Source organism: Cucumis melo, chromosome 6 (genome assembly GCF_025177605.1).
Source record: "Cucumis melo cultivar AY chromosome 6, USDA_Cmelo_AY_1.0, whole genome shotgun sequence".
Taxonomy (NCBI): Eukaryota; Viridiplantae; Streptophyta; class Magnoliopsida; order Cucurbitales; family Cucurbitaceae; genus Cucumis; species Cucumis melo.
The window spans coordinates 30,663,724-30,677,130 of record NC_066862.1 but is presented as its reverse complement, the minus strand read 5'-3'; the positions used below and the strand labels follow the sequence as shown (position 1 = coordinate 30,677,130).

Sequence of the window (13,407 nt, the reverse complement as noted above, 5' to 3'; positions counted from 1 at the left end):
TTTATTTTATGATAAAGTATTAAATTCAAGTTCTATTTTACTCCCAATCTTTTAGTTTTATTTCATTTTAAGCTATGAACATTCAAAATATTTATTTTGGTCCATAAGTTTGTAGTCTTTGGATCCATGAGCATTCAAAATGTCTATACATAGATTTTTTAATACATAGTTTTTTTTCACATACCAAACAAGCAATGAAGGCTTCACTTAGAGTAGCACAAAACATTTTAGTAAATTGCCAACAGAACTCACAGTTCAATTTCACAATCATAACCAATGCAATAAAATAATTAAACCTTTTCCACACCCTTCTTACTACATAACACATCAATTAGGCCAACAAAAGTGGTAAGATTAGTAAATGCCCAGATTCTAACATCTAATTGCAAAATGCTATAGCATCATCTAATTTTTTTCATTTTAGAATCCCTGTATCAAGACACCAAAATTGAAGGCATTTGAAGGAACACCAAAACTATGACTGCAAAAAGAAAATGGTGAAGGTGGGGGGCAGCTTACCGTGGATTGCGCGCGAAAAAGAACACTTGTGGAGGTAGAGCCGGCATTTGACGTTCGAGGGGTGGGGGTCGCGGTTGTGAATATTAAGTGATGGGTAGATGGGTGAAGAAAATGGGTGGATGGGTGAAGAGAATGAGTTGTGTAAGTGGGTTTTTTAGAGAGAGAAAGAGAGAAAATGGTGTTGTCTTCTCCTCTCTATACAAAAAAAAACTAAAAAAAGAGAGAAAAGAGTAATAGAACCAACAAAAACATTCGTCCCTCCACTGTTGCTAACGATTTTTGGAGAGGAAAATCAGCGAGGGAGAGCTTGAATCGGCAAGGAAGAGAGGTTCAGAGGAAGAAGAGGAAGGAGCACGAAATTTGGGATGCTTGTTGTTGTGCCCTAGCAACGGAAGAAGAAGAAGAAGTAGCTGGTGAAAAAGAAACTCCAATTCCCTCTCTCTTCTTTTTCTTTCTTTGTATGTAATTTAAAATAAATATTTATAATTTGAAATTTTATATTTAATGACATTTAAAAACTATCATAAATTCATGACACTTAAAAACTGTCATAAATTCATGACACTTAAAAACTGTCATAAATTCTTCAAATCCGAAAAATTCCGTCTTTTCTTGCCAAAAACGCGCTTTTTGACATTTGATGACAGTTATTTCTTCCCTTTTTTTTCAATTTGGGATGGAACCATTTGTCATAATAGATGGTTTTTCTTGTAGTGAATTCAGATATTGTAGACATGCTAGAGCAACTACTAGAGAAGTAGCTAATCCTGGTATCGGAATGTAAGCGACCTGAGCAAGTAGGAAAGGTAGATGATCCCAACTACTGTAAGTATCATCAGGTCATCAATCACCCAGTAGAGAAATGTTTTATGCTAAATGAGCTAATTCTAAGGTTAGCTCGTGACAAAAAGATTGAACTAGACTTGAAGGAGGTAGCTCAAACAAACCATGCTGCAGTGACAATAATGTCAGAGGCTCCTCTGTCAAGATTGCTTTTTGAGCAAAGAGAAAGCTTGGTCCAGTTCAGGACCTTTAAGTCTATAGTTGTCCAATTTTATCAGAAAGTTACACCCGAGGATTCTCAAGGAAAAGAAATATTAGTCGAAGAAGACGATGAAGGGTGGATCGCTGTGACCCGCCGAAAGAAAAGACAGTCAACTCTGACCCAAAAAGAGTCCCGCTTCTACAAAAATTATAAAAGAGGGAATAAGGCTCAAAAGAATAAGAAGAAGAAGAAGAAGACTTGAAAGTCTAAGCTCGTGCACGAGGAAGATAGAAATTTTTTTTTACCTCAGCACTTAGTAACCTTTGTAGACTTCTTTCCAACAAGATTCCTTTGTGATCATCAGGATGAAAACTCAAAAATCGTTGCGTGTAATGCTATCAACGTAATGGAGGAAGAAAACATCCCTCCAAGATCACTAGAGGACAAGGGAGTGTTAAAAGATCTATCGATGTTCAATGTGGATGATCTGTTATCACTTCCTCAAGAAACCAAAACCATCTTTATTGATGCAATGTTAAATTCTGGAGCATCAAGTTCGAGTGCTCCAACCGCGACCGCGAGCACTTCTTATTGCATGTCTATAGACTTCTCAGATGAGGATTTGCAGTTGGGATCTAAACTTCATAATATACCCTTGTATGTTTCTGGATACATTCGAGAACAGAGAGTTGATCGGATTCTCATCGATAATGGATCAGCTGTCAACATAATATCGAAGTCAACTATGAGACAATTAGGTATCTTGATGGACGAACTCTCAAATAGCAAGCTGGTAATGCAAGGTTTCAACTAGGGTAGCCAAAGAGTAATAGGCACGAGAACTCACAATTGGTGACCTAAAGGCTAGTACATTGTTTCATGTTATAGACTCAAGGACCACTTATAAGTTGTTACTCGGTTGTCCATGAATTCATGGAAATGGAGTAGTAACTTCGACACTACATCAGTGCTTTACATTTTATCAAGATGGTGTAAATAAGGTTGAAGCCAACTCTAACCTGATCTCAAAGGTTGAGTCTCACTTCCCATATGCAAAATTTATTTGAAGAATGATGATATCCCAGAAGTCGTGCCTGTAGAAATTCCTCTTATAAAAAGAGAAGATAATTTACAACTAAAATCACTTGCAAGCAGGGAACCACATAAAAGTACATGAACCTTTAACTTTGGAAAGGGTGAGGCATCCACTACACCACAAAAAGTATGATTTTGATGGATGAAAAGACTTCAAACCCACCGATTTTACATTATGTCCCTCTGTCAAGATGCAATAAAGACGAGTCACCATTTGTAGAGTCCTCAAAAGGCTTGAAGGTTGGTGACATAGAAGTCCTAAAAGAAAGCTTCACTACACCGCTTACTAAAACAACAAAGCAAGAGAGAAAGATGGACCTGACAGAAGCAAACTTGCCTCAAAGGCGGACGAAACACGAATTCGACACTGAGGCTTACAAATTGATGGTGAAAGTAGGTTATAACTTCATAGTTGATCACACCGAATTCAAAAGCTTGAAAATTCATAAACAACATGTGCTCTCCTCAACCCAAAAGAAGTTGTTACGGAAAGGACATGCTATACCCATGTCAAGAAAAGGACTCGAATACAAGTCACCAGAGCCAATCCATATAACTAGAAAAGGGAAGGAAAGAATGATTGACAATAATCACATAACCATAAAGGAGGTTGATAGTATGGAAGAAAAAGAAGGTGACATTCAGAGACCGTATGAACATAAATGGAAGAGGGAGTTTCCTTGTGAGGCAAAGGAATAGGGAGAAATTACTAGCAATGTTCCTTCCCGAATGAAAAAAATCTTTGTTACTCTCAATAAAAGTCAAGGTTCGTTGAAGGTGAAAAGCCATGATGTTATACTAACAATCCGGAAAAGGAAGTCTCGAAATAAGGAGAAGGTAAAACCTCATGTCATCACATCACCTTTATTAAAGAATCATATATTGAAACTCCTGAAGAAGATGCGGAAGATGTCCCTCAAAGTTTAGAGGATGGTGGCTAATCTACCATAGATGAGCTAAAAGAAGTGAACCTTGGTACAATAGAGGAACCACACCCAACTTTCATTAGTGCATCTCTCTCTAGTAAAGAGGAAGGTAAGTACATGAGTTTGCTCACCGAGTACAAGGACATCTTTGCTCGGTCGTACAAGGAGATGCTAGAACTTGATCCAAAAGTAGTAATCCACCATCTTGTAATCAAACTACGGTATCGGCCGATTAAGCAAGCGCAACAACTTTTTCGACCAGAACTTATTCCTCGAATCGAGGTTAAAGTCAACAAGTTGATTGAAGCAAGATTCATTCACGAGGTCAAATATCCAACATGGATAGCAAACATTGTACCTGTCAGAAAAAGAATGGGCAACTTTGCATTTTTGTAGACTTTCGTGACCTGAATAATGCATACCCTAAAGATGATTTTCCTTTGCCCATCACAGAAATCATGGTTGATGCAACTACTGAGCAAGAGGCGTTATCCTTTATGGATAGGCCGTCTGGATATAACCAAATACGAATGGCCCTCTCAAATGAAGAAATCACAGCCTTCAGGACTCCAAAGGGAATATATTGTTACAAGGTGATGCCCTTTGGATTGAAAAATGCTGGTGTTACTTATCAACGTGTTATACAAAAAGTGTTTGACGATATACTACATAAGTATGTCAAGTGTTATGTTGATTGCCTTGTGATCAAATCCAAGAGACGAAAAGACCATTTGTAGGATCTAAAAGTTGTGTTCAACGGCTTGCGAAAATATCAACTAAGAATGAACCCTCTCAATTGCACGTTCGGTACGGCTTCAGGAAAGTTTCTTAGCATAATTATAAGGCAGCGAGGGATTAAGATAGATCAGTCCAAGATTCATGTCATTCAGAAGATGCCAAGGCTAAAGAGTTTGCATGACCTTAAAAGTCTTCAAAGATAATAGGCTTACATTCGAAGGTTTATCTCCAACCTAGCCAGTCGTTGCCAACCTTTTCAAAAGTTGATGAGAAAAGAAAAAAATTTTGTGTGGGATAAGGATTGTCAGAATGCTTTTGATAGCATAAAGAGATACTTGCTTAATCCTCCGGTATTAGAAGCTCTAATATATGACAAGCCATTAATAATGTACATTACTGCATAGGAAAGGTCTCTAGGCACATTGTTGGTACAAAGATGAAGAGAAGGGAAAAGAACATGCTCTCTACTATCTAAGCAGAACCTTAGTTGGGGTCAAAGTTAACTATTCTTCCATTCAGAAAATGTGCCTTGAATTTTTCTTTGCCATCGATAAGTTGGCATTATATGCATGCCTTCACTGTTCATTTAGTAGCAAAGGTGAACCCTATAAAGTATGTTCTGTCCAGGTCAATTATCTCTGGGTGCTTAGCCAAATGAGTTATTTTACTCCAGCAATATGACAAGTGCTATATTGATCAGACTTTCTGGCATACCACCCAATTTTGATCAGATTGGAAGTTATGTGAAGACTTATCAGACGATGAAGTTTTTTTTTTCACGAAAGTTAAGGAACCTTTGACTATGTATTTAGATGGTGCAGCACGAAGAAGTGGCGGGGGGTAGACACCATCCTCATTTCTCCTGAGAAACATATGTTGCCTTATAGCTTTAAGCTCGCTGAACTGTGCTTGAACAATGTGGCTGAGTATCAAGCCTTGATAATTGTCCTTCAAATGGCATTAGAGATTGGAGTATCATTCATAGAAATCTATGGTGATTCAAAGTTGATAGTCAATCAGCTCTCACTTCAGTATGATATGAAATATGAAGACTTGAAGTCGTACTTCACTTATGCTCGACAATTGATGAAAAGATTTGACAGTGTGATACTGGAGCATGTCCCTAAAATAGAAAACAAAAGAGCATACACATTAGGAAATTTGGCCACTACCTTGACAATGTAGGAGACTATAACTTTAAATATACCACTTTGTCAACGATGGATTATGCCTCCAATTTTCTCTAAATGTCAAGAAGCGAACGTGACAACATCTCATTTGATTGATGAAGAAGATTGGTGTCAACCTATCATAGAGTATCTTGAACATGGAAATCTTCCAAAGGATTCTCATCATAAAACTGAGGTACAGAGAAGGGTTGCACACTTCATTTATTACAAAGGAACCGTATAACGTCATTCTTTTGAAGGGCTCTTCCTTCGATGTCTCGAAAAGGAAGAGCCGATAAAAGCTTTAAAAAAAGCGCATGTAGGCATTTGTAGAGCAAATCAATCGAAACCAAAGCTTCAATTTCAGTTGAGAAGAATAGGCTATTACTGACCTAAAATGGTCCAAGATTCAATGGACTATACAGAGAAGTATGAGGCTTGTCAATACCATGCAAACTTCATACATCAATCTCTACAGCCTCTACATCCAACTGTGGCTTCCTAACCGTTCGAGGCTTGGGGACTTGATCTGGTTGACCATATTACACCAAAAATCATCAACGGGGCATTCTTATATCCTTGCAGCAACAGATTATTTCTCAAAGTGGGCTGAGGCCATTGCCTTGAGAGAGGGCGAGAAAGAGAATGTGGCGGACTTTATTTGTACGTACATCATCTATCGATACATTATTCCTCACCGAATCGTGATGGATAATGGATAATTTTCCAATAGCATGATAGATAAATTATGTGAACAATTCAAGTTCAAGTAATACAAGTCATCCATGTACAACACAGCTGCGAATAGCCTAGCAGAAGCATTCAACAAAACATTGTGCAATCTTCTGAAGAAAATTGTCTCCAAGTCGAAGAGGGATCGACAAGAAAGGATTGATGAAGCATTGAGGGATTATCAAACCACTCATCGCACTCCTACAAGAGTTCTACCATATTCGCTTGTTTACGTTGTAGAGGTTGTCCTTCCCCTCAAAAGAGAAATCCCATCACTAAGAATGGCAGTGCATGAGGGATTGACTACTGTAGACAATGCCAAGTTACGTCTTCAAGAGTTAGAAGCACTTGATGAAAAGTGATTAGAAGCTCAGCAAGCATTGGAATATTACCAAGCGAGAATGTCTAAAGCTTTTGATAAGCATGTTAAACCTCGCTCCTTTTAGGTTGGTGATCTAGTACTTGCTTTAAGAAGATCGATCATCACAATGAAGCATACAGGAAATAAGTTCACACCTCAATGGGATAGATCCTACATTGTCAAAGAAGTTTACACAAATGGCTTATACAGGATTGTTGATTGAGATGGATTAAAAATTGGTCCAATCAACGACAAGTTTCTCAAGAAATTTTATGCTTAACGTCATTATGTAAAAAAAAATCAATTGAACTACATTATGACTTGATCCCTATATTATAAAGGATACGTATGCAGCTTAAATGAAATTTTAAGTTCAATCCAGTAAAAGAGAAAATCAATTGAACTACGTTATGACTTGATCCCTATATTATAAAGAGTACGTAGGCAACTTAAATTAGGAAACTTAAAGAAATTTAAGTTCAGTCGTATATTAAAAAAAGAAAGAAATAAAGAAAAGGCTCTTGAGCTAGGTCATAATTAGTGCATCATTTATCACGAAGGCTACCAAACAATTTAAATATATATATATATATATATATATATATATATATATATATATATGAATACCAATTAAATGAGAAAAAGAAACAATGAAAAATTGCATTCAATATGAGAAAATGAAAAGTTGAGCAATCAAAGAATAAAAGTTTTATTACAAATTTATGGCTCGAAAGTTGAAATATCAAAAATGGATAAATCAGAGGAGGCAGTGAATCAGAGGGTCCATTTGTTCTTTAGCTCCTCTAGTGTGTTTTCTAAAGATTCACGAAGTGCTAACAACCTTTTTGCATCGACATCTCCAACGATGGGGGCACATTCAAGTTTGTCAATTTCCTCGGAAGTCTTTGAAATCCCATGTTGCTTCTGCTTTAAATGGGAAGCCTTCCACCATGAGGCTAGCAACCTTAAAGACCTCTAGATGAAGGAAAAGCTATTTGTTAACAAACACCAACACAAATAGCCAACAAGAGAGAAATGCCGCTAGATAGGTTTTGTCCTTGTGTTCATCTACAATGCCTAAATCAAGGAAATGTTTGAGCTCAACTTTAGACCAGGTAGGACGTCTAATGGGAATTCCATCTAGATTATGAGTTGAGTGAGGGCGAGAAGTTTTTTCAGCTTTCGAGTTGATGGCTTCGAATATTTTACCTCAGATCGCGTAACCGAGAAAAAAATCCATTCCCTCACAGGGATTTGAGAGTGATCCATGCGTTGAGAAGCAATGCAATAATAGGCTACAAATAAATGCTCACAACTTTTTGGACATGTGTTAGGTGATCATAATGTGCTTGATGGCAGGGAATGTTTTCTTCATAAAATCGACCTTTAATAGGGAGTTCTCCTAGCACCCATAAGTCTCATAAGGAGATGGACATCTCACTGGTTGGGGTGTGAAGGGTGTTCATTGAAGGACACCATACCTCACAGAAAGCCCAAACAATGTCATTGCGATCAAATGTGTACAAGGAGGCCATCACAACATTGATTAGGCGAGCTCTCTTGGGTATCATTGTATTTCTAGCAACAGCAAGCTCTCACCATTTCCAATAATGAGAAAGTAAAATTCTCCATGGACTTTGAGCACAATGCCCTAACAAATTTTTAGGTTGCTTATAATTCGACAACCTAATGTCGATTCTAGATTTTCATTTGGAGCCTTGTTATAGATCGAGGATTCAAGGAACCAATATGTTAAAGATGAATTAGGATTTACAAACCATTCCTTAGACCATTTAGGCAAAAGAATGAAATTGTCCTTCGATATTTGGGAGTCCGTAATATTCTCGAATGCTCCTTCTTTCACAGGGAGAATGACCTCACTCTCAAAGGATTTATTTTTATCCTTTAGGATAATCAAACACCTTTTGGTTGAATTAGAATACTCAATGAAGTGCACCATGGTGAAAAGTAGAATTCCTGCATAAAAGAAGCGATGATCAGATAAATAAATAATAAATAATAAAAGAAAATATATCGAAAATGTCTGATCGTTCCTAATAGGGAGGTGGATCCGATAGCAAATGCCCGATCATCCCCTAGTAGAAGTTGGATCTTTGACGGCGAAGCACAACAAAGATGTCTGATCTCTTCTATTAGGACGATAGATCTAACGGTAAATGTCTGATCATCAACTAGTAGAAGTTGGATCATTGATGGTGAAGCAGAACGAAGATTTTCGATCGTTCCTACTAGGGAGGTGAAACTGACGGTAAATGCCTGATCGTCTCCTAGTAGAAGTTGGATCGCTGATGGCAAAGCAGAACAAAGATGTCTAATCATTCCTACTAGGACGGTGGATCTAATGGCAAATGCTCGATGTCTCCTAGTAGAAGTTGGATCGTTGATGGCGAAGTAGAACGAAGATGCCCAATCATTCCTACTAGGATAGTGGATCTGATGGCAAATGCCCGATCATCCCCTCGTAAAAGTTGGATCACTGATGGCGAAGCAAAATAAAGATGTCCAATTGTTTCTACTAGGATGGTGGATCTGACGGTAAATGTCTGATCGTTCCCTAGTAGAAGTTAGATCATTGACGGTGAAGCACAATGAAGATGTCTGATCGCTCTTACTAGGATGCTGGATCTGACGGCAAATGTCCGATCAACCACTAGTAGATGTTGGATCGCTGACGACGAAGCAAAACGAAGATGCTCGATCATTTCTACTAGGGCGATGGATCTGACTACAAATGTCTGATCGTCCCCTCATAGAAGTTAGATCGCTGACAGCGAAACAAAATGAAGATGTCTGATCGTTCCTACTAGATCGGTGGATCTGACGACAAATTCCCGATCGTCTTCTAGAAGAAGTTGGATTGTTGACAGTAAAGTCACCCCTGTAAATGATATGCGAAAAAATAATAAAAATAATAAAAGAAGAAAGAATCCTCACCTTTTGAAGACGCATTTGGAAGCAAAGAGAGGTACGACAACTCTAATTTCTATAAAAAGAGAAAAATAAAAAACGACAAAAAGATAAAAGTAAAAATAAAATAAGAAAAGAGGAAAAAAGAGAGAGGGAGAAGAGAAGTTTTTTTTTTCTCTCATACACTTGTTATGCTTGATGAGGAAAGAATAAACAAGGCATGAGTTTCTTTATAAGGCCAACAAATCCTATTCCTAATTGGATTTGGAATGATTTTAAATATTTTTTAATAATAAAATAATATTAAAATTCAATTATCTTATATTATTTTATTTTGGATCTCCAATTTCACTTTTTTAAGATATTTCTTTAATTTTTTAATTTTTTAAATAAAATTAAAATTCAATTATCTTATGTTATTCTATTTTGGCATAAAATCTTGAATTTCACTTTTTGAGATATTTAAAAATATTTTAATATTTTAATTTTTAAAATAAAATTTAAATTCAATTATCTTATATTATTTTATTTTGGGATAAATCTCGAATTCCATTTTTTTAGATAATTAAACATATTTAAATATTTTAAAATTTAGATTTTACCCCCAATTTTAAAATTAAAATTTGAGTTCAAAATTCATGTCAAATTAACTTGCATATATGACCTCCATTTTTATCTCAAATTTAAATTGGAGCCATAAATCTAACTTTATTCCAAGATTGAGGTATCCTATTTATCTCAAAATTAAAATTTGTCAGTTTAAAATTAAAATCGGTCATTCCAAATTCTTCTGAACCCTCAAGACAAATCGGGGTATGGTAGAAACTTCATCCTTATCTCAAAATTAAAATTTGGTTAGTTCCAAATTTTATCCCAAAAAATCAAATTTAAATTTTTATCCTCAAATCAAAGTAAGTTGCGAATAAAACCTTGAACTTTTCACAAATTTAAATTTTTATCCTCAAACCAATCTTTATTTCAAATTTCAATCAAACTCATGTACTAAATTCATAGTTTGATTAATTTGATATGTCGAATTGAGAAAAAAAAAATGCTCATATTTGACTTCAAATTTATCTTTTTCAAGATTCACCCAGCCATTTATGTGCATAAATCTGGAAAAGGGCATTTGTTGAATAATAAATTTTGGAACCAATCACAAATTGTCACGTCATTTACTAAAATAATTGGATTTGAGATTAATTAAAAATTGGCATTTGTCCTAAATTAAAATTAAAGACATAAATTAGCCAATTCTAATGATATCACATGTCTTTAGTACGACCGTTGGATCAAATTAATAATTTTGGGTTCAATTAAATATTATTTAAATATTATTTAATTCGACTAAAATTTAATTGAGTCCAAAAATAAGTTTAATTTAGCATAAAGATTAAATATGACCCAAACCCATATGGTTGAGTCCATGGATCTGGTTCATGGACCAACTAGGCCAAGTCCATAAAGGCCCACCAAAGAACTTTATAAATAGAGGAGTTCTATTCATTTGTAAAGGTTGGAAAATTTTCGACTCCAAAAAGCCTAGAGAGAATTCTCCCAAAAGCTAGAAGACTCCCGACCTCGAAGATTGAAGCTCATTTGAAGATACAAACTTTTTTCCAAGACTCCAACTTCAAGAATATCACGATCTCCGCTTCCTCAAATCAAGTGTAAATGTCAAAGCATATAACATAAGAACTCGTGACAGTTATTTTGCATCATCTAGGACGATTTAGCATTGACCAAGCATCTGGATCTCAAAGCATATAACATAAGAACTCTTCAAAAATAAAAAATAAAAAAATTTTATTCAATACTCTCATTTCCAACAGGTCAAAATCATCAAATAATATTTGGATAGAAAATAGTACCAGTTGGACTTAATGGTGGTAATGAAAAATTGTGAGCCATTTGAATTTCACTTGTAGTTTTATCTTTCTCCCCTGCATTTAGAATTTTAGAGCAAGTTCAGAAAATGAGAAAACTAAATTAGGTAGAAGGTAAAAAATACAAGATTCATCATATCTGTGCCTAGAACCCTAAAATTTTCTGCAGAGAAGAACACAAGTTAGAATTTAAACAAAAATCTTATCATAATGTCTAAACAGCAGGATAATCGCCACAACACAACTTCCAATACCATGTACAAGTTCAATATATGCCCTTATGATTAAACTAAGTTGAAACAGCTAGAAGCCCATATATAAGGTTTGGTTTAACCAAGTGGATTGACAACAAAATTGACACGGATCGTACAGAAGAGCAAACAAGAGATTTAGACAATGAGCAGCTCAAGAGATTTGAAAGTTTATTTTCTTCAATAGAATAATAAAACAGCTGCAAAATCTAATATTATAGAGAACATTTCCTAAAATAATTGAAAGGTGTGTCATTCGATTATTGGACAATGAAGTTTTCAGTAATGATCACAAAATCAAAATCAAGTTAGGTCATCAAACCTAGATCGTGTCTGTAAAATGATGCTCAAATTCAGCTGGCATGGTGCAGCATTTTGACATTTCTACCACATAAGAATAGATAAAAAGATTATTAACTTGTAAACTAAAAATCAACACCCATTCAAACTAAGAATATACAAACATATATTGTACATACAACGAATCATGCTTCTATTCCTATACAATAAACAAAATTTTGGAAAATTGCCTCCTTGAAGGGCTAAGAGCTGCAAGATGTAAATTAACAACAAATTTAGTTGATTAAATACATTAACTAAATCGTCAAATCACCATCTCTTTACTCACAGACCTTGTCCTCCTTCAAATTCAAATATAACCAGTTTCCTTTTGAAGCTTTGTACAGCGTGATAACAACCCGAGTTGGTTTCACAAGCAACTTGCACAAACACAGATTGCAAAAAAAGAAGAAAAAAAATCCCAACACATTACATTAAACATTGCACAAACACAAAGCCCAAATTTCAGATAAAGAACTAAAAAGAAGCAATTAGAAGAAGAAGAAGAAGAAACAAACTCACTGTCTGGGCCGTCAAGTTGAGTGACAGCATCAACGTATCGTTCATGAAGCTCCACCATCCAATGGAGGTGCGACTTCAGATCCGACGTGAGAACCAAACAAGCATCATCGAGTAGATTCGTTCCATCTAAAGAACCCTGAAACTTACCCCCACCGTCGTCCATCGGCAGTGCCGGAATGGCAGAGTACATTTCGATCGGTTCCTATGAAAACCCAGATAGCATTTTTGCTCTGGCGAGTGGGGAAAAAAATTGAGAACCAAAGGACCAAATGTTAAGGGTGTTTGCGTGAAGAAGGGAGAGGGGAAGAAGGAGAAAATGCGTGATTAGAGAAGATGAGAGATAGGAATGAGATCGAAGAGGCTGAAGGAGAAGAAGAATCGTGCCAAGGAGGAGATGAGGGCTTTTTATTATTAAAATGTATTTTAATTAACTTTTATTTTAATAAATTTAAATAAAAAATATTTTTATTAATTATTTAATAAATTTACCTTCTATGACAACAAATAACTGTCATGTATAAGTGCAATCCAAAACAACGGTTTTTTCCCATTAAAAACGTGAATTTTGACATTTATAATTGATGACATTTAAAAATTATTTGTAATTGATCACATTTAAAAACTGTCATAGATTTATGACACTTAAAAACTGTCATAAATTCTTCAAATCCGAAAAATTCTGCCTTTTTCCGCCAAAAACGCGTTTTTTTTACCTTTGATGACAGTTATTTCTCCCTCCTTTCATTTTGGGATAGAACTAACTGTCATAATAGATGATTTTTCTTGTAGTGAAAATATTAATTAAATATGATTTAATTAATTATTAAATTAATTAATTATTTTATTAAATTAATTAATTAGTTTATTAAATTAATTAATTAGTTTATTAAATTAATTAATTAGTTTAATAATTATTAAGTTAATATAGGGAACGTGGGTGGTTTTTCCACGTTCCC

General features: G+C 35.3%; 1 protein-coding gene and 1 long non-coding RNA gene across 19 annotated transcripts in view; both read right to left on the bottom strand.

Moving 5' to 3' along the window:
* Positions 1 to 1,037, bottom strand: part of LOC103490983 (uncharacterized) — a 32,842-nt gene extending 31,805 nt beyond the window's left edge. The window contains exon 1 of one of the 3 annotated variants that reach the window (XR_007821884.1): positions 520 to 1,037. This is a non-coding gene — a long non-coding RNA (uncharacterized LOC103490983). The remainder of the gene's footprint in view (positions 1 to 519) is intronic. The other 2 variants (XR_007821885.1, XR_007821883.1) reach the window with 2 other exon arrangements.
* A 9,708-nt stretch (positions 1,038 to 10,745) lies between these two features.
* LOC127143759 (protein PHR1-LIKE 2-like) lies at positions 10,746 to 12,846 on the bottom strand. Of its 16 annotated transcripts, XR_007821880.1 has the most exons (6): positions 12,452 to 12,846; positions 12,223 to 12,309; positions 12,070 to 12,139; positions 11,913 to 11,974; positions 11,325 to 11,396; positions 10,746 to 11,233 (listed from the first exon to the last, which is right to left on the bottom strand). XR_007821880.1 is itself a non-coding variant. In XM_008450751.3 (4 exons), exons 1-4 carry the CDS (start codon positions 12,639 to 12,641, stop codon positions 11,211 to 11,213), a joined length of 372 nt encoding a protein of 123 aa, XP_008448973.1. In that variant the 5' UTR covers positions 12,642 to 12,846; the 3' UTR covers positions 10,746 to 11,210. The 16 variants fall into 16 exon arrangements, 5 of the variants coding, with proteins under 5 accessions (XP_008448973.1, XP_008448972.1, XP_050942471.1 ...); XR_007821875.1 differs by having other exon boundaries at positions 12,070 to 12,309; XR_007821878.1 differs by lacking the exon at positions 12,070 to 12,139.
* Positions 12,847 to 13,407: the final 561 nt, after the last annotated feature.

Excerpts from the sequence above, each read along its gene's own strand:
- LOC127143759 (XM_051086514.1), bottom strand. The coding sequence starts at position 12,641 with ATGTACTCTGCCATTCCGGCACTGCCGATGGACGACGGTGGGGGTAAG. Across the intron at positions 11,397-12,222 it reads TGAATTTGAAGGAGGACAAG|GGGAGAAAGATAAAACTACA; the intron begins GTCTGTGAGTAA and ends TTCTAAATGCAG. Across the intron at positions 11,112-11,324 it reads ACCACCATTAAGTCCAACTG|GAAGCGGAGATCGTGATATT; the intron begins GTACTATTTTCT and ends ACTTGATTTGAG.